Source organism: Pelodiscus sinensis, chromosome 23, assembly GCF_052426305.1.
Source record: "Pelodiscus sinensis isolate ZL-2025 chromosome 23, ASM5242630v1, whole genome shotgun sequence".
In the NCBI taxonomy this organism is placed as follows: domain Eukaryota; kingdom Metazoa; phylum Chordata; order Testudines; family Trionychidae; genus Pelodiscus; species Pelodiscus sinensis.
The window spans coordinates 21043357-21070241 of NC_143074.1; the positions used below are offsets into that span (position 1 = coordinate 21043357).

The 26885-nt window shown below is 55.9% G+C and overlaps 1 protein-coding gene across 3 annotated transcripts in view; it reads right to left on the bottom strand.

Moving 5' to 3' along the window:
• Window positions 1-324: 324 nt before the first annotated feature.
• Window positions 325-26885, bottom strand: part of LOC102450481 (carboxyl-terminal PDZ ligand of neuronal nitric oxide synthase protein) — a 73572-nt gene continuing 47011 nt past the window's right edge. For all 3 annotated transcript variants that reach the window (XM_075905420.2, XM_075905419.2, XM_075905421.2), the window contains 9 exons: window positions 16366-16458; window positions 14311-14369; window positions 11647-11755; window positions 10534-10675; window positions 9765-9925; window positions 6993-7160; window positions 4999-5164; window positions 3679-4012; window positions 325-3304 (listed from right to left, as the gene is read on the bottom strand). In XM_075905420.2, the coding sequence (XP_075761535.1) occupies window positions 2800-3304; window positions 3679-4012; window positions 4999-5164; window positions 6993-7160; window positions 9765-9925; window positions 10534-10675; window positions 11647-11755; window positions 14311-14369; window positions 16366-16458 (1737 nt within the window). In that variant the 3' untranslated portion in view covers window positions 325-2799. The remainder of the gene's footprint in view (window positions 3305-3678; window positions 4013-4998; window positions 5165-6992; window positions 7161-9764; window positions 9926-10533; window positions 10676-11646; window positions 11756-14310; window positions 14370-16365; window positions 16459-26885) is intronic.

Sequence of the window (26885 nt, forward strand, 5' to 3'; positions counted from 1 at the left end):
ATGAGCAACGCCAAGGAGGCACCCCAGTTGCCTGCTGCCATCGCCCTGCCGGGCCCTGGCTAGGAAAAGGGGACGCGAATGGCTGTGCTAGCAGCTGCAGGGCCCACGGCCTGGCCACGCTGAGCTTGTACCCAGCTTCCTACCCGCTGCCTCGTGCGGCTCATGTAGCCACCGAGGGGTTACAGCGGGATGGGAGGCTGGGTCGTTGCTTCTTGGGGCCGGAGTCCCAGCGGGCAGGGCCCCCCTGCCCAGCACCAAGCGCCCCATGGGGAAGGAGGAGCCTTCGGGGCGGTGGCACTTAAAATAAATACTCCAGGCACGTGCACCAGTGGAAAACTAATCTGTAATTACAGCGCCGGCTCCCAGCAGCTTGTCCGGCTGCGGCGGTCCGTGGCAATTCCCCAGCGCCGGGCGGGCAGGGGGCCTTCCCTTCCACCAGCTCGCTGCACCGGCACGTCTGTTTCCTCCCCACACAGCTGGCGGGTTCCCAGGCAGGCCGACCCACCCCAGCAGTAGCGGGATGAGGCTTTGGTGACAAGTGGCAGAGTCGGCACCTCCCCACGCCCATACGGTCCCCGCAAACAAGGCAGGAGGGCAGACCCCTCACCCCCCGGCTGGGATCGAGACACCTGAAAGGCCAGAGGGGCCCGGGCCAGCCCCCATGTGGTGCTCGCACTGGTGCTGGGCTCCCCATACCCGAGTGAGAGTCTCCCCCCCACCCCGGGATGCGCTGGCGAGTGGGACCCTACAAGGGAGCAAATGCATCCTCCGGAGCCAAGGAAACAGCTGCCACTCTCAGTCCTCTGCTGTCCCGGACGCCTCGCCCAAGCCCGTTCGCCCTCCTCCCACCCCCACTCAGCCCGCGCCCGGCTCGGCGCCACATGAGTCTCACGCCGGCCCTAAGGAGGGACCATGCGAGGCCAAGGCCCGATTCCGCGTTCCAGCCCAGCCAGCCCGCTCACTGCCCTTCCCCCAACCTGCAGCAGCTTTCCCCCATCCCTCGGGGGCAGAGGCCCAGGGACCTCACCCCGTCTCCTCTACCCTGCACACAACACACAGCTCTAGGCCTCGCCCCTTCCCGGCTAAGCACCCCCCGAGTTCCCAGCATTCGCCTTGCGAGCAGCCCCCAACCCCTCGCCCCCCATCTCACTTTCTTCTAAAACCCGACCCATCTCCCGGCAACCTGCACAGACCTCGCCCGTCCCTCCCCTGGCTCCGAACGCAGCAGCTGTTGGCACCGAACTCACCACCTGGGCAGAGAACTGAGTCCCAGTTGCTCTTCCACACGCCAGCGTCGGGGGGGAGAGGGGGGGATCTCTGTCTTCCAGGCTAACAAGCCACCTCGGCCCTTCCCGGTGTGCGGTCCCCACTTTCCGAGCCAGCCCAGGCTGAGCAGCGGCAAACCGCACCCGGGGCCTCCCACCCAACAGCCAGGGGAACGGCAGAGTTACGGCCATGTGAGGCAGCTGCAGGTGAGGGGACGGGCACGGAGCAGAGTCTCCCGGGCCCAGTCAGCCCCTCTCCTGTCCCCAGCAGGACCCCCAGCTCCGGCACGTGCACACAACCTGGGCAGCAAGGCAGGGAGGTGCCGGGGCACAGACTACGACATGGGTGCAGGGGAAGGGCCCCGTGGCTGTCAATGGATCAGCCCCAGGCCCGGGCTTCCAGGGGGGACGGTCCCAACCCCTGTTGGGGGATTCAGGGACCTCTCCGGCCTTGCTACCGGGGGCCGAATGCATCTGGACCCAGCGATTTATCCCCCTGCCGCACGGTGACTGCTCCCTCCGCTGTCACATTATCCAGCAGGGAGCAGACCCACGGGACCCACAGGTCCACGCCCTGTACTGGATTCTGTCCCCAGAGCCCGGGGACAGTCCCCACAGGGTCACAGACCTTCTGGGGGTCTCCTCCAGCCCAGCCCCCCTGTGCAGCCAGAGCAGCCTGCCAGCACCCCCAGTCCCTCTGCCGCTCCCAGCCCGGGCGATCCAGAGTTTGACACCGGCTCCTGTTCAAGCAGCTGACAAATCTCGAACGCGAGTCGATTGCCAAGTGGTCAGGACTCGAGCAGCCGAGGGTTTGCACTGAATCGTCTCTCCTTCGGGGGGGCTGGCTGGGCAGGATCTAAGGCCCCCCCCCCAGCCCAGTCCCGTAGTGCACAGCTTGGGGGACCCCGTCGCACGTCAGACACCGGGGCTGGGACTCCGGAGAGGGATGTGGACGTGGCGGGGGAGGCCCCAGCTGGGCTCATCGGCAAAGGAGCATGGAGCAGACTGGAACGGACTCGCCTCCTGTGCCCAGGTATCTCCTGCTCTGGCCGCTCACCTACGCGGCCGCTACCCAGATCTCCCCACGTGGCACTGCGGCCGGCGAGCAGTGGGAGGGGTGCAGACGGGAGTGTGGGGCCCATGGGGTGGAGGAGGGCGCTGCCTGGCAGACCCAGCCGCTGGGCGTGACGGGGGCCACGGCAGCAGAGCAGGGCCTGGCTGCGTTCTCGGTCACTGGATTGGACACCTCGCGGGGGGCTGTACAGGAGGCCCACAGCCATGGGCCTCTACAGAAGAGGGGCTCGGGGATAACCAGGCACAGCGGGGTCTGCAGCCCAGAGCCGAGCACTGGGCCAGCCCGTGGCAGCCGGTCAGGGATGGCGCGAGGGCACCAGCCGGCTGCGACGTGTCGCAGGGGAGGGGTCCGGCTCCTGAGCTAAGGCCTAAGGACGCTGGTTCCCCGGCGCTGGCGCCAATCTACATTCTAACACGGGGGAGGGACGCCCCCTGCCCGGCTCGCCACTGAAGTCGGGGGCTAGGCAGGGACCCTGCTGAGCCCCAGGGAGGCATCCACCTCGTTCTCCAGCAGCTCGTCCTCCGAGAAGCTGATGTGCAAGCGTGTTTCGGTGCCGGCGGGGGAGAACGGCAAGGTGCTGTCCATGGCGCAGGCCACGTCTTCCCCGTCTCTCGCCGGCGTCTGCCCAGCCGCCTCCCCGAGCGCAGCGGCCTCATCCCAGGGACGGCAGGCGCCAGCCCCGGGGGACGCCCGGCCGCTCTCGCCAGCCCTGTCCTTGCGCCCCGCCGCCTGAGCGGGGAAGAGCTCCGTGCTGGGGGCCGGCGGCCTGGCGTCCGGCTCGAGCTCCAAGCTGGTGAGGGAGCAGGTGGTGATGCTGGTGAGGCTGGAGGCGTTGGGGCTGGGCAGCGTGGCAGGAGCCGGCAGCTCAGGCTTGGCAGCCAGCTCCAGGCTGGGGGAGGTCTTGCTGGATCTCTTGCGCAGGACGGGCGGGGGCGGGTCGAGCTTGGGGATGGGCTGCTGCGACCTGGGGAGGACAGAGAGGCAGCCGTGTCCAAGCGAGGGCAGGCTGAGGTGCCCGGCTCGGCCCCGAGAGATCACCAAGGCCAGCTGCCTTCTCACAAGCCCCCAGCCCCTCCCGTCCAGCCCCGGTCGCTCCCAGCCCCTCAGGGACAGCGTGAGGGACGCAGGCAGGGGACCGAGTCCCACTCCCGTTGGCCCCAGCCGTGGGGAACCACAGGGAGAGCCTAGCCGCTTGGGCCACAGAGGCCTCCGCCTGCCTTTCTCCATCGCGAGCCTCTTCCCGCAGGATGCAGGCTCCTGCGACGGCCCCGGCGCCCAACGGACCAGCCAGCGCCAGGGGAGGGCTCACAGAAAAGGGGGACGGGGAGCCCGACCTACCTTTCGCCCTCGGCCCTGCCGCCCGGGTCGCCTGCCTGCTGCCGGCCGCCTCCGTTGAGCAGGGCCTGGTCGCTGAGCTCGGAGCCCTCCACACGCCGGCCGTCCTGCCCCTCCGGCCGCTCGTCCCCGTCCAGGGCGGCAGGCCCCCTCCCTCTCTCCGGGCTCAGGAGGTTGAGGTAGGAGGCGCTGGTGTCCCGCGTGCGGGGGGCCAGCGGGCTGCCCAGGACGCTGGCCGGGGTGGAGGCGGAGGGCAGGCTGATATCCAGGCTGTAATGGTTCTTCAGGTTCAGAGACAAGGACTGAGCCAGGGACAGGTTCTGCAGGGATCGGTCAACTGCCAAGGCAAAGAGACGCAGCCGGGTAAACGGCGACAGGCAGCAGCTGGCGGCCGCCACGGGCCCAACGGCTCCCTCAGAGCCTGATCAGGGCCAGCGTGGGGGGGGGGGGGGCCGGGCCTCTGCTGGCAGAGAGAGTCAGTGGCTAGACCCAGCAGGAGCTGGGCCCATGGCAGCGATGGCCCAAAGCCAACTGGGTATCCAGCCCCCGCTAGCCAGGCCCACTCCTGCTGCGGGAGAGAGGGGGGACGAGGATGGCTGCCCGGGGTGATAGCTGGCTGCACGTCCCCCCCTCCCTCCAGGCTCTTTGCCATCAGCCCCCCACCCCCAGTGCCGGCCAGAGGTTCCATGAGCTGAGTTGCGTCGGGTCTCAGTTCGCAGCAGCCATCTGGGTGCAGCACAAAACAAACGGCCCGTCAGCTGCCCTGGCTGGGATGGGGCGCGCCGGCAGCGCAGAGGCCGGCAGTCTCCACCGCTGCCAGCCCAGGGCTGCTCACGAGCACTGAAGGCCCGAGGGCGTCTCAGGCCTCAGGAGCGGAGGGACTGGCCTGGCCCTGGTTATGGAGCTTGGCCTAGGATGGAGAGGCCGGGGGCTGGAGTTTGCTCCTGTCTGAGGCCTGAGCTCTGCCTGTTCCCCCATCTACACAACGGGGGCAGCCCCACCCCCCTGTCGCCGGCTGTCTGGCTCCATCCCAAACGCAGGGCGCAGCGTCCTGGCATTGCAGGGCCTGGGGGGCACCTGCCAGCCCCCACGTCATCCCTCCCCCCCGCTGCTGCAGCTCGGAGCGGCCTCCTGCCTTGCTCGGCACCAGAGGGACACGGGGGGGGGGGGGTGGCATTCTCCAGTGAGCTGCCCCCCTGCCTGAGGCAGGCGTGTTACAGACTGAGGGGACCGCTGGGCCGGAGGGGCATGGGGCTGGGGGGGGGCTCTGTGTCCAGCTGCCTGGAGGAGTCGAGCTGCCCTGGCCTCCCCTCCCCTCCTCACCTGGCTGCCGGAGCTGCACCTTGATCTCCAGCTCCTTCAGCTGCTTCACCAGCAGGGAGACGTGCTGCAGCAGGTCGCGGTTGGTCAGCAGCAGCTGGCGCACCCGGGCCTGGGCCTCGATGCGCGCGGCCGTTTCCGCAGCCAGCTGGTCTTTCAGCAGCTGCACCTGCAGGGGAAAGGCGGATACGGCAGCGGCTCCGGGGCAACCCCCGGACCCGCACCCCGGAGCCTGCTCGGCGAATCTCTCTCGCGCCCGCAGGCCAACGGTGCCGTGGCTCGGCTGGCATCTCGCCAAACTCGCTTCCCTTCCTCCTCAGGTCTCCCCTCGCTCTCTGGCAGCCCAGGCCCACTCATAAGAACGGCCAGACTGGGTCAGACCAAAGGTCCATGCCTCCCAGTGTCCTGCCTGCCCACGGTGGCCAGCGCCAGGTGCCTCAGAGGGAACGAACAGAACAGGGAATCATCAAGTGATCCCTCTCCTGCCGTCCATTCCCAGCTTCCAGCAAACAGAGGCCAGGGACCCGTTCTGGCTAAGAGCCATTGATGGACCTGTCCTCCATCTAGTTCTTCTCTGAACCCTGTTAATGTCCTGGTCTTCACAGCCTCCTCTGGCGAGGAGTTCCACAGATTGTGCTGCGTGAAGAAAAAATTCCCCTTTGTTTGTTTTAAACCTGCTACCTATTCGTTTCATGTGGTGACCCCCAGTTCTTGTGTTCCTGGAAGGAGTAAACGACTCGACTTTATTCACTTTCTCCACACCAGTCAAAACTTGATAGACCTGCGTCCTATCCCCCCTTCGCCTCCTCTTTTCTAAGCTGAAAAGTCCCCCTTTTAAATCTCTCGTCACACGGCAGCCGTTCCAAACCCCTCATCCCTTTTGTTGCCCTGTTCTCAACCTTTTCCAAGGCCGAGCTATCTTTCTGGAGACGAGGCGACCACGTCTGCAGGCAGGATTCAAGTCCCCTCAGAGCCGCTCAGCTGGCCCCCTAAACGCCAGGCCCCGTGGGAGCCCCAGGCAGATGCTTTGGCCGCACGGCTGTGCGGGAACGAGGGTCCAGCCCTGCAGCCAATCTCCCCTTCCCTCCTCTACAGAAGGGAAGAAAATCCCCAAGGAAACTTCCCAGCAGCCTGGAATTCCGGAGGCCACGTGGAAAAGCGACGCAAAGGCAGGAGCCGGGACCCGCCCCCTGAGCCAACTCTATCCCCTCCCCCCATCGGGCCATGGCAGGGCAGCCCCCAGCGTGGTGGTTTAGAACTACGGGTCGCACTTCCCTAAACGGGGCCTCTGCTCCGGCAACACCCGTGCCCCGGCAGGAGAGCCGTGGGGCCGGAGCTGGCAGGAGCGGGGCCAGCAGTAGGAGGGCTAGCTGAGGCCAGCAGCATGGTGGATGGTAGGGGCCAGAGGTGGGGGGGGCAGTGGTAGGGGCGCTGGATGGAGCTGCAGTAGGGGGGCTTGTGTCTGGCGAGGTCCAGCAGCCCAGCCGGGCCAAGCACAGAGAGTCAGCTGGGCCATACGTGGAGTGGAGGAGGGCTGGGGGCCTGGGGTCTCCCCAAGTCCAGAAAATTCCCTCGTTCGGGACTGGTCAGGTCAGGAGGATGCCGGACCAGGGAGGTCCAACCTGTAGCATCACCAGCCAGTAGATGCCGGAAGGCAGGTAGCGCCTACCAAGCAGTGGCTGGATTATAAACCAGCAGTCCCCAGGCACAGGGAGGATGGTCTAACAGGTACAGCAGTTGGCCAGGCTGAGTTCTAGACACACCTCTGACACGGACCCTTTTTTCTTTGGTGCCGGAGGCGTGCCTCAGTTTCCCTGTATATCGCACGTGGTGAAAGGGCCGGCGAGCCGAGGAGGGGAAGGTCGGTGAAGTGCTCGGGCTGTCACACTAGAGCGTCGCTGTGTCCTGCGTCCCTCGTGCGATCCTCCCCCCACACCTCCGCTTTCCTCCCCTCCCCCACCCCCCGGAGGTCTGGGCAGGCACGCGCAGCCCCTCACCTGTGCCACAGCCACCTGCGTCTGCGTCTGCTGCTGCAGGAGCTGGTGCTGGAGGAGCTGCAGGCAGTGCTGAGAAGCCAGGGGGGTTGCTGAGGCGGAGGAGCAGGGGCTGCTGGGACTCCGCAGTTGCTGGGACGCGGACGGGTAGAGGGAACAGGTTTCGGCCTCCTAGGCACAAAGGAGCCGGCTCAGTGACACGAGCTGAGCCGTTCTCAGCTCGGCCGGCGGCGAGAGGCAAAGCAGCCCTCAGCACGGTGCAGCTCGCCCCCCCGGCCCTGCCCCCGGACACGGCCGCTGAACACAGCTTTGCCCACCTGCAGCGAGGGGCTCGCACGGGCGCTGAGACCCCCGGCGGAGGCCAGGCCTTGAGTCAGACGGACAACGCGCTGGCGTTCGGCGCGGTCCAGGGGCACGCGCAGGCTCTCCTGGCTCCAGCCAGTTTTAAAATGGCTCGTAACGAGTAACATCCCTGTGCCCGTGTGGATGCGGCACTCACAACGGGAACGCAGGGTTTACTTCCCCGGGTACCTTCCCCTGCTGGGACCTAGTGCAGGAAGGGGCTCGAGTCGCCCGGCAAATACTCAATGGGAGTCTCCAAAACACTCCTCCAGCAGCCCAGAATCACATGCAGACCCTGGGAATTTTGCTCTTTTAAAAGTTGGCCGCCATTAAAGTGAATGCTTGCCAAAGGATTCGAGCCCGATTCGTTAGCATATTAAAACACTGCAGGCGCACACCCTTCACGGGAGGAATGTTTTCCATCCATGGATGGAATAAAGTTTGTTCTGTGCACGGAGGCATGTGCGGATGTGCACCGCCAGCAGAAACACAGGCTGCTGGCGTTGGGCGCTGCGCTCATCAGCTGGGCGGCACCTGAATCTCTCCTGGGCGGCTCCCCAAGCCCTCTGCTTCCAGGGAACATGACGCCTTAATAATCCAGCCAAACAGGCTTCCTTCCCCTCCAGTAAACCAGAGGCCCACACCCCACCCCCGTCAGATCCCTGGGAATTCAAATGACACGGCAGAGTCATTTCAAAGCTGCCGGACTAGCTCGTCGGGGAGTGGAGGTGACTCCCCCCTTGTGCCAGGCAGTCTCTGAACTCACAGGAGTGTCGCTTGCTCCCTCACTTCATCCCTGGTTTAAATTTAAGCATCCCGTCCTAACGCTCTCAGGCTTCGCCGCCCTACCCAGCCCTCGTGAACACACCGCGGAGTGGCTGACTCTTCAAGAGACCCTCGGCTCTCTGGACCCAGCCTCCAAAATCGCTCTAACCTCAGGGACCCCCCAAACAACACTAGGAAACCAAGGCTTAGCGGGGAGACCATCACTGGCCAGAGAACCACAGCCGTCGGCTTGCGGCGGGGTAAGAGACGGCTCCTCCCTGCTCTGGGGCACCCTTGCGGGAGCCGGGGCGCTGCCGTCCCTCCCTTGCCACGCGGGATCCCGCAGCGCCTCTGGCAAATGCCTGCAAGTCAAGGGTGTCGAACAAAATCCCATTCCCGCAGGAGAGAAAAGGGACCCGCTGCGGAGAGAGGACGATTTTGCCAGTCTGCAGCCACTCTCCACCCCCCGCTGCGTCCTGGGGCAGAGCAGGGAGCTAGGGCCGAGGACGTGAAGGGGCGGATAATCGAGTAACCGGGCAGCCGATAAGGAGCTACGCCTGCTGCGGCTCTGCAGTTTAAATGCAGGCAGCCCGGCTCCGAATACATTTAAACTGCAGAGCCGCAGTGGGGGTCGCTCCTGGACCTGGCCCGAGCTGGACTGGCTCAGTCCCGGCTCATGCCGGGTCCAGCAGCCCCTCTCCGTAGGGGGCCCTAAGGGGAGAGGCTGCTGCGGAGCAGCTACTGTGGCTAGCCCAGGCCACCATGGACAGGGTCTGCTGCTGGAGCAGTCTCTCCCTGGTTCCCCCGACATTGCTGCCTCTGATAGAGGCAGCAGCACGTGATCGGGGGGCGGGGGAGGGAACAGCAGTGCAGAGATGGTGCTGGGGGGAGCTGGCTTTTAAGCTGGCCCTGCCCCAGCACTGGCTCCTGCTTCCCCCCCTCCCTTGCTGCCTCTGATACAGAGGTAGCAAGGGGAGGGGAGAATGTGAGTAGTCAGCTCGACTCCCTGATAAGCCAAGGCCCATCAGACCCAGACTAATCGCCTACACTTTTCCATCCCTAGCTAGGGCCAGCCGGTTCCACTTGCAAACACACTGGGGGAGGCCCTAAGAAGCTGCATTTAAAACTCGTCTCGTTTCCTGCCTGGGTGGTGTGGCGTGAGCGGCTGCAGGTGCCCAGAGGGGCCAGCCCTGGCTAGCAGGCAGCTCACCTTTGGAAACCCAGCCCTGGGGATACCTGCCTTGCACGGCCATGCCACGCGCCCCGTTGCCAGGTCTCACCTGCCATTTTCGGCCCGGCTCTGCAAGCGACAGGAGCATTTAAATTCCCACGCCGGGGCAATCGGCCAGGAAGGGCTCATGGAAAGAAATCGCCGGCTGTTTCCCGTTTCTAGGATGTGGGGCTCAGAGCAACATCACCCCCGTGTGAGTTCAACACTGTGTCCTGCAGGCCAGCGGGCATGGAGGGGGAGAGCTAGGACGGGGGTGACCCAGCCTCTCTATCGCAAGCCTTGGAGGGACGGGCTGCTCCCTTCCGGGGACATGCTGAGACGAAGGCCCCGTGACTGGCGTTTCTGTGAGCAGCGCTCCCGCGCGAGGCCCCCGAGGCAAATGAATCACCTCAGCAAACGGGCAGCGCTGTCCAATTCCCCCCAGCTCCACCTCTCACCTGACAGCTCTTGTCTGGGAAGATCTGTCCGGATTTCAGCATGCCCCGCTCGCCCCCGGGGGAGGGCAGCTCCCCACTCCCTCTCTCAGAGAGGCCGATGTCATCGGAGTCCACCTCGGCATCGTCAACATCCACTCTCTTGGCTCCCACCTGCTGGTGAACTTCAAGTGAGAGAGTCCGATAAATGAACAACCCAAAATGTTAGAGCCAGGAGACTGAGCGACTGGGCAGGGCTGGCACAGACGAGAGAACTAAAGAATAATTGGGCTCTTTTTAAAGACGCCTCCACGTGTTGGAGCCAAGTTAAAAGACTGGAAACACGCCCTGGAGAAAGCCTGGTCTAGAGATCAGCAACGTTCCCTCTAATTTTCCCCCATCCATGTGTGGATTTTTTCCATCCATGTGTGGAATAAAGTTTGTTACGTGCACCGAGGCATGTGCACCACCCACAGAAACAAGAAGCCTAGCTGTGAGGGCATTGGAACCTTTCCTGCGTGCCCACCCACGTGCACTGGGTCAATTCCTCAGCCTCTCGGTGGCTCAGTTTCCACAGGGGTGATGTTTCGAAGGCGCTCTGCTGTCCTTGCGCTGAAAGGGCAGGAGCAGCAGGGGCTGCAAAACACACGGTCTCTGGTCCGCGAGCCCCGCTGGGCCCATCACCCTGGTCCGGGTTAGCACTAACAAGACGCTGTACCGCCAGTGTCACCCCCACCCTGCGCCCCGGCCCCCTCGAGGGGAGGGGGCTCTGCCCAAGGGGGAGCGGCGTCACCTTCTGGAGGCTGCTCTTCCGCAGACTTGTCGCTGGCGCCGTCGGCCTGGCCGTCCGCGTTCTGCAGCGCGTGCTGCAGGCTCAGCTTGTGGCACACCTCGAAGGCCTGGCCCACGGTCCGCACCACCCGCATGGCCTGGCTCTGGGGAGCAGAAGGTTAGAGCCCGTTGGAGAAGGAGCTTCGCCACAGGGTGCAACGCGGAGCAGAACCCCACGGTTCCCAGGAGACACCTGCTCTTGCCTTCGCCCCCCACCCGCCCGCTCCCGGGCCGTCCTTAGGATCGACGGGGCCCTATGCAGCACTGGGCGACTGGCGCCCCTGTGTCCGATGGCAGCCCGTGGGGGAGGGAGGGGCGACTTTTAGAGCACAGGACTAGATGGGTCTTTGGTCTGACCCAGTCCGGCCGTTCTTATGTAAGTTAACTAGACCCTGTCCGGAGGAGGCAGCGCCACAGAGCAGGGAGAGGAAGAGGTGGGTGGGTGGGTGGACATGAAGACTCAGCAGTGCCTCAAATTTTCAGGTGCCCTACACAGCTGCTACTTTGCATATGGGGAAGGGGGGCTCTGCCTCCCATCACAGCTCTGCTGACAGGGATCCCCCCTCCACACCCCAAAACAGAGCCGGGGCCTGTCTGCGGAGCCACCCCCTCCCCTGAAAGGCACACTCATCAGTATGCAGCCCCCAAGAGCCTTCATAGGGCTGCTCTGGGGCAGGGACATTTAAGAGGCATCAGACGACGGGGACTAGGACAGCGCTAACCGGGTCTCATTTCGAAAGGCGGCTGCCCCCGGCGGGGACTCCCACTTCCCGGCACAGGAACATCTACATCCCCTTGTCCCGCGTCTCCCCAGACAACCAAGTTTTACTCCTGGATAAACTCTGACTTCTGCATGGCTCGATCATGACGACGAGATATTTAAACCCAAGTTAACGAGCATACGGATGTCGTCCAGTATCTGCCATAAACGGGTAAAATCTGGGACAACGTCTCAGCAAGCCACCCTCTCACCAACTACCCATTAGGGAGGAGGGTTCTCCCGGGGTAACCCGCACCATTACAATGGGTACAACCGGCCTCTGAAAAGCTAGTGGCCACGAGCGACCTACCGCACCTTCTTTTTGGACTTGAAAACATTGCATCTGAACGCATTGTTGGCACCGTCCCTTGCGATGTAACTGAAAATCTTCAGGTCCTGCGAGTCGTGCGACACGTAGAAGATTCTAGTGAGAAAAGACCCAGAATAACCAGAGGCAGGAAGCACGCAGAAACCTTGGCCAACAGAAAATGAGACTCAAACCGTCCAAGGTCAAGGTCAAGCACAGAGCAGCCCGTCAAAAGGGTCCCAGGGCAAAAGGAAAACAGAACAGCCACATGGGTTCTAGCTAGAGATGTTAAAAAGCGTGTCATTGAGTAACCCTGTCAAATTTCAGTGCCTACACAATTACACGCATCGCAGCAGTGGGTTCCCTGGGAACCGGTTTTCAGCCAGCTCCCTGTATGTACGGGCTCCTGCCTCTGCACCACACTGCTGCCTCTCTATCAGAGGCAGCAGCATGGGGCGGCAGCCAGCTCCTCAAGAGCTGGGCGGGAGCCTGTGTGTAGCCATGAACATTAACTGACAAACTCCAGGCGGAACAGTTAACCGTTTACACAGTTAAACTCCCACATCTCTAGTTCTAGCACCTTCTGAGAGATTCCTCTTTCCTCTCAACTATCAAGGCCAGAGAGCAGCTAGTACGGTGGCACTTTGCATGTCTGAGGGCAAATTGCTTCTTTCTAGAGCAGGTACAAACCCTTATGAGCTTCCGCGAAGCAGCTAAAAAGCTACATTCGAGAGACCAAACATATCCCTAACTCAGGGTGGGCAATAACACGGTGACGGTTCACCAGGGTTAGTCATTGGTGCTCCCCCACTGCTATGTTTACCTGCACAGCTGCAGATACCAGCGATCGCAGCTCTCATTGGCTGCAGAGCACCATTCCCGGCCAATGGGAGCAGCACGGACTGGGACACTGCTTCCTGCAGCTCCCATTGGCCGGAAATGGTAATCTGCAGCCAATGGGAGCAGCGCGGACTGGGACACTGCTTCCTGCAGCTCCCATTGGCCGGAAATGGTAATCTGCAGCCAATGGGAGCAGCAACTGGTGGTACTTGTGGCCGTACAGGTAAATACAGCAGTGGGGCCTACCAGGAGCTAACCCAAGCGAACCGGCTCTGGCCCACGGGCCGGTATTTGCCCACCCCTGCCCTAGCTGCTGACAGTGAACCTAGTCTCCTGCCGCACCACAAGGAGAGAGCCAGCCATACTGTTCTGTGCCTAGCGCCCGCTCAGCTGCAGGCAGCCCAGTGAAATCCAAGCCAGGAAGTCGCAGGGCACCTCTTCCTATCCCACCCAAGGGGGCAGGAGCAGCCTGCATTTGGAAACAGCCCTTCCTCGTCTAACCTCCAGCCACTAACAGGGCCGGCTTGAAGATGCCTGGTGCCCTTCACCGTCCGAGCACCTGCACCCTTCGTCCCCTGCGGGGGGCAGCCACTCCATAGGGCGGGGCTGTGGGGGCAGGGGGAGGCTGGGGGAAGGAGGGGGGAACAGGCAGACTATGTGGAACTAAGGACCGGCAGGCGGAGGGTGGGGGGCAGAGGACTGGGGTGGGGAGGAGGATGGGGGCCGGCGGGGAAGAGGAGCAAATGTAGAGGTGCTCCGTGCAGCTGCATACGCTGCGTAGGCCTAAGGACGGCCCTGGCCTCCCTGTGCCCCCCGCAGCCCTGTGAGCTCTGCCAAGCGGTGGCCAAGGCTCCGGAATCCTTTCGACGCGAGAGGAAGGACTCAGGCTAGCCAGCGTCAAGGACGCCGAAGGGACACAGAGGACTCCTGCCGGGCAGGGGCAGGTTTGGGGCCGGGGGGGTCTCGTGTCCAGGAACACAGCCCAGTTTACACTCAGCAATGACCCACATCACAGGCCGCTGGCTGGTCCGTCCCAGCTCACAAGGCAGCAAATGGCAGAAAGACGCAGTTGGGTGCCCGGCCCCATTATCATTAATGACAGGCAGATGGTACACGACAAAAGCCAGCTTCCTTCCGGATGCTTCTGCAAAGGACGCTGAATTCTCTCTCCACCCCACCCTGCTCAGCTCAAGGGATTTGCAGCTCCCCACCCCCTACTAGCCCTGGCTCCTTCCCCTCCATTTCAAATTTTTGTCCATTGTATTCCCCACGGTTATTTCGCCGGGTACAAACGTGCTGAGTGATTTCAGCTGACTGCCGAGGAAAGGAGGGAGACGGGCGTGTGTTTCTCCTTCCCCGTCTCTGCCTTTGAATTCCGCCTAGAATCCGCCAGCAGGGCAATTAGCAAGAACACGGGCTCAGCCCTGTAATGAGCAAGTCGTCTTCTCTGCAGATTATTTTAGTAACAATCAAGCTCCCTTCTGGAGAATCTATTGAAATGACCCGCTGCCTTGGGCGCACAGACGGGTCTCCTTTAAGGCTGCCCGAAGAGAGAGGGGCAAGAATAAAACAAATACCCATCGTGCGCCTTGGAAACTCTCCTCACCCGTCCCTGGAGGGAAACTAATATTTTCCTCAAGGGCAGAGGAATACTCCAAATATCATCGTTCCTTCCTTAAATAACACAGCCACCTTGTTCATTTAACACAGGCCTTTGGGAAGCACAGCTGTCGCTAGACAGCAATTTGGCACACGGGAGCCAAGCGGCGTGCATCTTATTACATTTGACGGATTGCCTGCAGAGCTAGCCGGCGTAATCCCCCGCAGCCTACCTGTAGACTGGATCGTGCATCACTACCATCTTGCTCTCGTCCCACGCCCATTCTTTTCTCTGTAAGCAGGGGAGAGAAGACAGGAGTAAGCAGCTCTGCCCCGATTGCCATGCCAACCCAAGGAGAACAGGGGGGTTTTCCCTCCACTAGATTGTAGGCCAGGGTTGGACTATTTTATGGACAGCCAGTTAGCCGAAGAAAAGCTGCAGCTTCGGATAGCCGTGCACGTTTCTGATCCCTACAGCTTGAAAACCGGGCAGGAGCTAGAACAGGGGTGGGCAAAAGTGCCTCCGCAGGCTGGATCCGGCCCACGAGGCCCTGCTGCTCCCCCACCCCCAAGCCAATTAGGATGTGGCGGCGGGGGCCTTCTCTGCTCTGCCCCCGCCCTACTCGCAGACCAGGCGAGGGATGGGGGAAAGAGCAGAGGAGGCTTTGTGTGCCCTCCTCCACGGCCCTGCAAGGAGCCCACTTCAAAGTGCCACATGCTCCTCTGATTGGCTATGGGGGTGGGGGAGCATGTCAAGCCTCTTCCAGGGCATGGGTGCCTAGTGGGAAGGGGCAGAAAGGGGTTTTCCCATGGTCTGGAGGTGAGGTAACCTCGCCCCTTCCCGGTTAGGCCCCGCCCCTTCCTGGTTGTCCCGGGGCTACTTCAAAAATTTTTGAAGTGGCCCCTGGGCAAAATTTATCACCCACCCCTGAGCTAGAAGTCTGCTCTCACACAGGCAGGGAAAGGGGAGTTCAGCGCTGAAGACACTGGACTGACTCAGGGTTAGCAGATTTGGCGGCCATTCCCAGCTGAGCCACACAGATGCCTCAGTTCCCCATCTGTGAAATGGGGATAACAGTAAATCCCACCCTCCTGGGGTGTGGAGGATTAGCCATTTAAGGCAGAGGTGGGGAACCTGTTTTGGGTCGGGGGTCATTGACCCACAGAAAAATCAGTCGGGGGCCACACACAAGCGAGAAGCAAAGTGAGAGCCCCCCGACTGAGAAGGAAATAGACACTCCTCACATTCCCCTCGCACACCAACGTCTTGGGGACCCAGGCTAGTAGATTTTGGGTGCTCCAGCCCTGTGGGTGAGTGGCAGGGGGCAGGAGCGCTAGCACGGGCTCCCCAGTGTGGGGATCCCTAAGCCTCGGGGTCCGGATCCAGGAAAGCCAGGGTCGAATGTGGCCCCTGGACTTGTTATTCCCTGCCCCTGCTTTAAGGTATCAGTGTATGTGAGGCGCTTAGCAGAGCTGGTCAAAACCCAGCTAATTATTTTTGATGGGAATTTTTTTTAAATAATTTTTGGTGAAACTTCCCGTGAAAATGGTTTACTTTCTGGAAAAAGGAAACACCAAACCAAACCACTCCCCGTTTCAACTGTCAACACTTTTTTTCAGTCAATTGTTTCTGATGGAACATTGAGGGAAGGAATTTCTTTTATTTTGGAGGGGGGTAGAAATTTCTTTCAAGAAAAGTCATTTTTCATCAAAATCGCGCTCCCTCTGAACCACGGTGAGCAGCTCTCGCATGTGGACACAACACTGGCCCTGAGGAACAGCGGGTTGAAAAATGAATCTGATTTTGGCGTCACAGAATCTTTCACTGGTCGGAATTTCCCACTAAGGCGCTAAAGTCCAGATTCCAAATCCCTCCCAGTGCCCTTCTCGCTTCCTGGCCGATCTTCACACCACATACAAAAAGCTCCTTTGTCGGAAACAAACACACCGACGGCAGCCAAATGAGGCCGCAACTTCACAAGAGACAAAAAGGGACTGGACATTTATACAGAGAGCAGAGTAGCTGCAGTTTTCATAATTACATAGATTTTGGCAGGGTTATTAAATCCTTGTGCTTCGGCATTTAAACCTATTTCCAACTCCTGGAGATTAGGATGAGACCTAATGTGGCAGCCGGATTATCCCACAGCTGCTGACAGCGAGGATCTTACAGCTTTCTCTGAAGCAGTTCACCCCGGCCATTGTCAGAAGGATACTGGGTTTGCTGGACTCTAGGCTCTGCTCCTGCCATGGCTACCCTCTTAGAGGCGTTGGGTGTGTAGTCTCACCTTCTGCTTCTTGCGCAGAATCACTTTCACCCCATCCACAGACACGACGATGCTCACTTTCTTCTTCTTGATATTCTTTGCTTTGAATTCATACTAATGGGAGAAGGAGAAAGAAACCCCGATTAGAAGCGGTTTCAGATCAATAGTGAACAGCTGGGATGGATTTGGACAGAAACAGGCAATTTTAGATTAAAAAAAAAAAAAAAAGCGGGCTATTTGTTAGCTTAGCTCTAGCTAAAGGAAGAGCCGTTTTCCTCCGCTGAGGGAAGTGTGTGCAAAAGGAAACTCCGGCAAAGGTGGCAGACTACTCAGGTTTCTTGTGTGTGTCTGTTTGAATTAAAAATGACCCTTTCAGAAGAAAGCAATGAGCAGTCCTGCGGCACCTTCGAGGCTAACCAAAATGATTTCTTATCTGCTTCGTTTTAACTACCCAATCTTCAGATACTTACTGATTCTCTCTAGCTCCCTGTCTCCCACCCCACTCACCGCTCTCTTTTTTTCCCATCCCCCGTCCCCTTCCCTTCTCCTATTTATTTTGGGTGTGCACATCCTAAACTTATAACTCCAGTCATCTGAAGAAGCGGGCTGTGCTCGCGAAAGCTTGTGATACCATCTACATGTTTTGTTAGCCTATAAAGTGCTAGCAGACCGTTTGTTGGTTTTTTCTGTAACAGACTAACTCGGCTACCCCTGAAACTTCAAAACATATAGACAGTATCATGTGCTTTCGTGGGCAAAACCCACTTCCTCAGAGGCCCATCTGAGGAAGTGGGTTTTGCCCACGAAAGCGCAGGATACCGTCTATATGTTTTGGTTAGCCCTGAAGGTGCCACAGGATTACTTTTTTCCCCCAAAGTTACAGAGTAACACGGCGACCCCTCTGAGGCCTTTCAGAAGAGATAAACGAAACTTCACGGTGGCCGGGTGTTTTCAAAGCCCAACGTTCCCCCAGCTCTTACTGGGAGCGAGCCATGGAAATTTGGCCACGCATGCCATGTTTTTGTGGCCCGCAGCAAGAATCTGGATGTTGGCATCCACCGTAGCCAGATCTGGGACTGACAGGTAGATTCACATGCACTCATGAGGTTTTGCGCATGCTCATTATGGCTACGTCTACATTGCACGTTTTTTTGCAGAAGAGGAAATGCTAATGAAGTGCTCATTTGCATATCTCATGCTCTCATTTGCATATCTTCTGATCCTTTTTGCGGAAGAGGTTTTTGCGATAAAAAGCCCAGTGTAGACAGGGCCATTTGTCGGGAAAAAAACCCTTTTGCGCAAGTTCCGTTATTCCTCAAAAAATGAGATTTAAGTGACATAAAACGGGCTTTCAGCACAGGCCGAGGACACAGCACATGCAGTGTGGGCAAAGCTCGGGGGAGGGACTCTGACGTCGGGGGAGGGGAGGCGGTCAGAACCCGCTAGCGCATGGACATTCCATCGATAACCGTTACAGCTCTGGCAAATCCAGCCTCGGTCTCACAGGGCTGGCTCGGCGGGACACGGCTTGCAAGAAAAGCTAGAAACTGACGCGTGATGGCAGCACCACTGGCCGTTGGTTCAGGCGCTGCCGTGCACGGCGCAGGTGAGATCGGGTGCTGTTCGGAAGGAGGGCTGTAAGGGCAGCAAAAGAGCAGCCATCTTGGCTATTAACAATCACCCGCGCTGCTCAGTACCCCGGAAACCCCTCCGGCTCCTTTCTGAAGGCTCCTGCTGAATGCCGCTGAGTTTAAAAATTACGTTCTTCTGTTTCTAATGTCGCCCTTGACAAAGGCTAATGTGAGTATCAACGGCATGGGAAATTGCCTTTGCAGTGCGTTAACTAGATAATATCTTTATTCAAGGCCAAGGTGATAGTGTCGAATATGTAAATGAATTCCAGATCAGCAGTCTCCCTTTGTAATTGGGTGATAAAATTCCTTTGTAGAAGAAATGGCCATTTTTAAATCTGTGATTGAATGACCAAGGAGGTTAAAATATTCCGCCCCAGGTTTACGTGTGTGACCAGTCCTAAGGTCTGATTTTTGTCCATTAATCCTTTGTCACAGAGACTGTTCGGTATGGCCAATGTACATGGCAGAAGGGCATTGCTGGCACTTGATGGCATAGATCAGTGGTGGGCAACCCCCAAGGGGGTCGTGGATGTTTTCCTGGGGGGTCACCATGGTAGTGGGTGTAAGCCCTGGCCAGTCAGATCTAAGTGCCGCGCTGCGGGGCTGCCAATGGCCGGGCCCAGCCCCGCCCCGCCCGCCTGGATATAAGCGCCGCACCGCGCTGCTCAAGTTACCCTGGGGGTCGTGACACGAGTACAATAAAATATGGGGGCTGTGGTTGAAAAAATGTTGCACACCACTGGCATAGATCACAGTAGAAAATATGCAGTAACTGGTTAATGCAATACAAAGGCAATTTCCCCTAACTTTGATATTCACAGTTACACATCAAAAGTTATGAATGGGACACTTCCAGCCTGACTCAATTAGCATCATTAACACGGGTCCTACAACTGACAGGTAATTGCTTTTGCTGTTATATAGACTCTGAATTCTGGAATTTCCACTCCAGCTCATCTGCTGAAGTGGGTTTTACTCCCAAAAGGTCATGAAACATTTGCTAGTCCCTAAGGTGCCACAGGACTCCTTGTTGTTTTTGCACATACTGACTCACACGGCTGCTTTGCGACTTGTCAGTATAGCCACAGCGATTAAGACCAGCCGACAATCAGGCCACACGTATCTATTTTAATAAAAGTACTCTGCCTTTGCTTGATGTCAGAACTGCCGCTGCTTGAACGCAGCGAGAATAAAGCCTCGTTTCAACAGTCTCACAACATAAACTCAGCTGTTCCCGAGCTGGCGAAATCAGCAAGGGAGCCATTGCATGGATTGCCTGACAGCTATAGCCATGCAAAAACAGCAGCGAGGCTGTGACCATGAATGCGACACACACTCCCAAACTGGGTCCCACAAGAGCCAGGGAGGCGCTGGATTCTGGGTAACATCCAAACGATGGCCATGCACTCAAAGGCAGCTTTCCAAGCTCAGAAGCTCCGCTACCCTCACAGGCTGTCCCGTCTCCAAAGGGGCCGGTCCTCCCCTCCTCTTCCCTCCCGGCACCCCCCTCCATTTTGATTGTAAAAGGGGAGCAGGGGGCGGGGGGAGGTTGGTTTAAGCAAAAGGACTTATTCCTGGTTGCTGCTAATTTGCAACTCAGAATAGCACGAGAAGGCTGGAGGTACCATGGGTGCTGAGTGAAAGTAGGGCACCCTCAGCCCTGCCCCTAGCCCCACCCCTTCTGCACAGGCCCTGCCTCCCATGGGAGCCAAGCCACTCCCCCCAGCATCACGGGGAGGGCGGGTGACCCACGGCTCCAGTCTCCCCAGCCCTGGAGCATGTTCTGGGGGTGGCGTGTGGGCGGGGCCAGGCTGGCAGTACGATACCTGTCACGCATGAGGGCTTGGGTTTCTCCCTGCCGGGGCAGGGGGAGATTACTGGCGTGGGCCAGCTGGAAGATTTTTTTAAGCTGAAATTACAAGATGGGGGCTGGTTTGTTTCTCGCGTTTCTTAAAACGCAGCCCAGAGTGACCACCGCAGGGCACGCCCCTTCTGCACCCCTAGGATGTGGGCCAGGGCACATCCCAGGCATCCAGCTGGACAGAGGTAGCTTCTGCAGGCAGGAGGGTTAGCTCTCATGGGCGGAGGCAGCTCTTGGCACTCGGAGAGGGGTGGGGCACAATTAACTGCGGCATTGTTTGTACTCGGCCCCAGAGCTGAGAATAGAGGAGCCTCGTCTCGCAGCCAGAACGGATTGCGAACCAGCTGCCACGGGGATTCTGCAGCATGTTACATGTCTAAAACAACAGGCACTGGGCCCGCCTGTGTCGTTGCTAGAGGGATTCCCAGGTTTCCTGGTGCAGAGGGCCAGTTCTGAACCCGCGCATGCTAGACACAAACGGGCGGCCCTACTGCAGCCGCCCACTGGCCCAAGCTAGACACGGTAGGCAGCCCTGGAATAACCATAGAAATGTAGCCGTGTTAGTCTGGGGTAGTTGAAGCAAAATGCAGGACAATGTAGCACTTTAAAGACTAACAAGATGGTTTATTAGATGATGAGCTTTCGTGGGCCAGACCCACTTCCTCAGATCAAATAGTGGAAGAAAGTAGTCACAACCATATATACCAAAGGATACAATTTAAAAAAATGAACAAATATGAAAAGGACAAATCACATTGCAGAACAGAAGGAGGATGCGGGGGGGTGGGAAGGGGGAGGAAGGAAGGTAAGTGTCTGTGAATTGCTGATATTAAAGGTAGGGAGAGTGGGATGTTTGTGAGTTAATGGTATTACAGGTGATAATTGGGGAAACTGTCTTGATAATGGGTGAGAAAGTTCAAAGACTTGTTAAGTCCTTGTCGGTAAGTGTCGAATTTTAACATGAATGACAGTTCAGAGGATTCCCTTTCAAGTGCAGATGTAAAAGGTCTTTGTAGCAGAATGCAGGTGGCTAAGTCATTTAGAGAGTGTCCTTTCTGGTTAAAGTGGCAAGAAACTGTTTTCTCTTTGTGATCTTGTCTAATATCTGTTTTGTGGGCATTAATCCTTTGGCGAAGTGTCTGAGATGTTTGTCCAATGTACATAGCAGACGGACACTTTCGGCACATGATAGCGTAGATTATATTTCTGGATGCGCAGGAATATGTGTTCTTGATCTTATAACTCACTTGGTTAGGTCCAATAATGGTATCAGCAGAATGAATATGTGGACAAAGCTGGCAACGGGGTTTGTTGCAAGGGAAGGTACCAGGGTTGGTATTAGTGTGGTATGTCCTGTGGTGGTTGGTAAGAATCATCTTGAGGTTAGGTGGTTGTCTATAGGAGACTATGGGTCTGTCTCCCAGAGCCTCTTTGAGTATGGTATCCTGTTCCAATATAGGCTGTAGTTTCTTGATAATGTGTTGGACAGGTTTAAGTTGGGGGTTGTAGGTGATGACAAGTGGTGTTCTATTGTTGGTTTTCTTGGGTCTGTCTTGAAGTAGATGGTTTCTAGGTATTCGTCTGGCTCTTTCAATTTGCTTTTTTGTTTCTCTGGGTGGGTAGTTGAGATTTATAAATGCTTGGTAGAGATCCTGAAGCTTCTGATCTCTGTCAGTGGGGTTAGAGCAGATGCGGTTGTATCGAAGGGCTTGGCTATAGACGATGGATCGTGTGGTGTGTTCTGGATGGGAGCTGGATGCATGTAGGTAACTGTATGAGTCAGTGGGTTTTCTGTAGAGAGTGGTGTCTAATTTTCCATTGTTGATTTGTACGGTGGTGTCCAGGAAGTGGATCTCTCGTGTAGAATGGTCCAGGCTGAGGTTGATGGTGGGGTGTAGGTTGTTGAAATCTCTGTGGAATATCTCCAGTGTTTCTTGGCCATGTGTCCAGATCATAAAGATGTCATCGATGTACCGTAGGTAGAGGAGGGGTGAAAGGGGACGGGAGTTGAGGAAACGTTGTTCTAGGTCAGCCATAAAGATGTTAGCATACTGTGGGGCCATGCGTGTACCCATGGCTGTGCCGCTGATCTGGAGGTATAAGTTGTTCTCAAACCGGAAATAATTGTGGGTGAGAACAAAGTTACATAGGTCTGCTATCAGGTTGGCAGTAGTGTCCTCTGGGATAGTGTTTCTAATTGCTTGTAATCCGTCTTCATGTGGGATGTTGGTATATAGAGCTTCTACATCCATGGTGGCAAGGATGGTATTATTGGGGAGGTTATCGATGTTTTGTAATTTCCTTAGGAAGTCAGTAGTGTCTCGGAGATAGCTGGGGGTATTGGTTACGAAGGGTTTGAGAAGAGTGTCTACATAGCTGGATAGACCAGTAGTGAGCGTGCCAATACCAGAGATGATGGGACGTCCGGGGTGCCCAGGTTTATGGATCTTGGGAAGTAGATAGAAGTAGATAGAACAATCCACTGACAGAGATCAGAAGCTTCAGGATCTCTACCAAGCATTTATAAATCTCAACTACCCACCCAGAGAAACAAAAAAGCAAATTGAAAGAGCCAGACGAATACCTAGAAACCATCTACTTCAAGACAGACCCAAGAAAACCAACAATAGAACACCACTTGTCATCACCTACAACCCCCAACTTAAACCTGTCCAACACATTATCAAGAAACTACAGCCTATATTGGAACAGGATACCATACTCAAAGAGGCTCTGGGAGACAGACCCATAGTCTCCTATAGACAACCACCTAACCTCAAGATGATTCTTACCAACCACCACAGGACATACCACACTAATACCAACCCTGGTACCTTCCCTTGCAACAAACCCCGTTGCCAGCTTTGTCCACATATTCATTCTGCTGATACCATTATTGGACCTAACCAAGTGAGTTATAAGATCAAGAACACATATTCCTGCGCATCCAGAAATATAATCTACGCTATCATGTGCCGAAAGTGTCCGTCTGCTATGTACATTGGACAAACATCTCAGACACTTCGCCAAAGGATTAATGCCCACAAAACAGATATTAGACAAGATCACAAAGAGAAAACAGTTTCTTGCCACTTTAACCAGAAAGGACACTCTCTAAATGACTTAGCCACCTGCATTCTGCTACAAAGACCTTTTACATCTGCACTTGAAAGGGAATCCTCTGAACTGTCATTCATGTTAAAATTCGACACTTACCGACAAGGACTTAACAAGTCTTTGAACTTTCTCACCCATTATCAAGACAGTTTCCCCAATTATCACCTGTAATACCATTAACTCACAAACATCCCACTCTCCCTACCTTTAATATCAGCAATTCACAGACACTTACCTTCCTTCCTCCCCCTTCCCACCCCCCCGCATCCTCCTTCTGTTCTGCAATGTGATTTGTCCTTTTCATATTTGTTCATTTTTTTAAATTGTATCCTTTGGTATATATGGTTGTGACTACTTTCTTCCACTATTTGATCTGAGGAAGTGGGTCTGGCCCACGAAAGCTCATCATCTAATAAACCATCTTGTTAGTCTTTAAAGTGCTACATTGTCCTGCATTTTGCTTCAACTACCCCAGACTAACACGGCTACATTTCTATCACTATTCTACATGCAAGGCACTACATTTAGCCGTTTGGAATGGAAATCCATCAACCATATGAAGAAACTCGCACAGATACAGACAGACATCATCTTTCTATCCAAGTGCAAGAAAATGGACATCGTACCCAAAGGACTGAAAGTGAACAATCCACTAAGATCAACATACTTCACTGACTACAGTGAAAGACTCTGCCTCACACTATCCAAGAAATTAAGAAACCACCTGATAAGTATTTTATACAAGAAACAGAAAACCATCAAGAATGACATTTCTAACTTAGATCGTCTCATCTCAAGACAAACATCCACACCGACTGACACCTTGCAAGACTTTTGTTCCACCAGACAAGAAATCTACTATACACACTTCTATTCCCTACAACAAAGAAAAGACAATAAATTTTCTAACCTGCTCCATACCACTGGCTACAACAGCAACTGCCTCAACCCACCGGATAATATTGTTAACCTCTCCAGCTACAAACTCAATCCAGCAGAAGAGTCTGTCTTGTCCCGGGGTCTCTCTTTCTGCCCCACGTCCCCCACAAACTGGATACAATTTTGTGGTGACCTTGAGGCTTTTTTTCGCCGCCTCCGTCTCCGAGAATATTTCCAAACCACCACTGAACATCAATCTGACCTACCAGATCCCCCCTACCAACACCAAAGGAAAAATAATTCTATATGGACTCCCCCTGACGGTCGGAATTACAATCTGGATTTCTATATACACAGCTTCCGCAACAACGCACAGACTGACATTATTCACAAACGACAACAAGCGACACACAATCTTAGCCGCGCTGAACACCATGCCATCCAGAGTCTCAAAAACAACCTGGACATTGTAATCAAACCAGCTGACAAAGGGGGTGCTGTGGTCATTATGAATAAGGCCGACTATAACCAGGAGGCAACCAGACAACTCTCGAACACCACATTTTACAAACCTCTCCCCTCTGATCCCACCTTGGACTACCAAAGAAACTACACTGTCTCCTTAAAAGCCTCCCCACAGCTACTCGGGAACAAATCCTCACAGAATCACCTTCTGACCCCCGACCAGGATTGTTCTATCTACTTCCCAAGATCCATAAACCTGGGCACCCCGGACGTCCCATCATCTCTGGTATTGGCACGCTCACTACTGGTCTATCCAGCTATGTAGACACTCTTCTCAAACCCTTCGTAACCAATACCCCCAGCTATCTCCGAGACACTACTGACTTCCTAAGGAAATTACAAAACATCGATAACCTCCCCAATAATACCATCCTTGCCACCATGGATGTAGAAGCTCTATATACCAACATCCCACATGAAGACGGATTACAAGCAATTAGAAACACTATCCCAGAGGACACTACTGCCAACCTGATAGCAGACCTATGTAACTTTGTTCTCACCCACAATTATTTCCGGTTTGAGAACAACTTATACCTCCAGATCAGCGGCACAGCCATGGGTACACGCATGGCCCCACAGTATGCTAACATCTTTATGGCTGACCTAGAACAACGTTTCCTCAACTCCCGTCCCCTTTCACCCTCCTCTACCTACGGTACATCGATGACATCTTTATGATCTGGACACATGGCCAAGAAACACTGGAGATATTCCACAGAGATTTCAACAACCTACACCCCACCATCAACCTCAGCCTGGACCATTCTACACGAGAGATCCACTTCCTGGACACCACCGTACAAATCAACAATGGAAAATTAGACACCACTCTCTACAGAAAACCCACTGACTCATACAGTTACCTACATGCATCCAGCTCCCATCCAGAACACACCACACGATCCATCGTCTATAGCCAAGCCCTTCGATACAACCGCATCTGCTCTAACCCCACTGACAGAGATCAGAAGCTTCAGGATCTCTACCAAGCATTTATAAATCTCAACTACCCACCCAGAGAAACAAAAAAGCAAATTGAAAGAGCCAGACGAATACCTAGAAACCATCTACTTCAAGACAGACCCAAGAAAACCAACAATAGAACACCACTTGTCATCACCTACAACCCCCAACTTAAACCTGTCCAACACATTATCAAGAAACTACAGCCTATATTGGAACAGGATACCATACTCAAAGAGGCTCTGGGAGACAGACCCATAGTCTCCTATAGACAACCACCTAACCTCAAGATGATTCTTACCAACCACCACAGGACATACCACACTAATACCAACCCTGGTACCTTCCCTTGCAACAAACCCCGTTGCCAGCTTTGTCCACATATTCATTCTGCTGATACCATTATTGGACCTAACCAAGTGAGTTATAAGATCAAGAACACATATTCCTGCGCATCCAGAAATATAATCTACGCTATCATGTGCCGAAAGTGTCCGTCTGCTATGTACATTGGACAAACATCTCAGACACTTCGCCAAAGGATTAATGCCCACAAAACAGATATTAGACAAGATCACAAAGAGAAAACAGTTTCTTGCCACTTTAACCAGAAAGGACACTCTCTAAATGACTTAGCCACCTGCATTCTGCTACAAAGACCTTTTACATCTGCACTTGAAAGGGAATCCTCTGAACTGTCATTCATGTTAAAATTCGACACTTACCGACAAGGACTTAACAAGTCTTTGAACTTTCTCACCCATTATCAAGACAGTTTCCCCAATTATCACCTGTAATACCATTAACTCACAAACATCCCACTCTCCCTACCTTTAATATCAGCAATTCACAGACACTTACCTTCCTTCCTCCCCCTTCCCACCCCCCCGCATCCTCCTTCTGTTCTGCAATGTGATTTGTCCTTTTCATATTTGTTCATTTTTTTAAATTGTATCCTTTGGTATATATGGTTGTGACTACTTTCTTCCACTATTTGATCTGAGGAAGTGGGTCTGGCCCACGAAAGCTCCTAATAAACCATCTTGTTAGTCTTTAAAGTGCTACATTGTCCTGCATTTTGCTGGAATAACCAGCACCCAGAAAATGCTGCCTCCTAACGGTGAGTCTGGGTCTAACTACGATCTACACCAGTGGTTCTCACCCGGGTCCACGGAGGTCTCCAATGGTGGTACGTCAACTCATCAAGAGATTTGCCTCGCCGTACAACAGGCGACATAAAAAGCGCTAGCCAAGTCAGAACAAACTCAAATTTCACACGGCGACGTATTTAGACTGTCCTGTCCACCGAAATGCAAACGCCATATTCACATCCCAACGGATCCACCCTAATGACACAGCAAAAATGAGAAAGCCACCGATTTGCCAGTCGTGGTGTGCTGTGACTCCTGTGTTGGTAGAGCTGAGTATGTGAGCACGGCATTTTCAAGGGAGGGGTAATGTGGGGTCTGCAGGACAAACCAGACTCCTGGGAGGACAGTCATCCGGAAAGGCTGAGCGCCGTGGATCGACAAGAGCAGAGAGGGTGGAGAAGCCAGGCA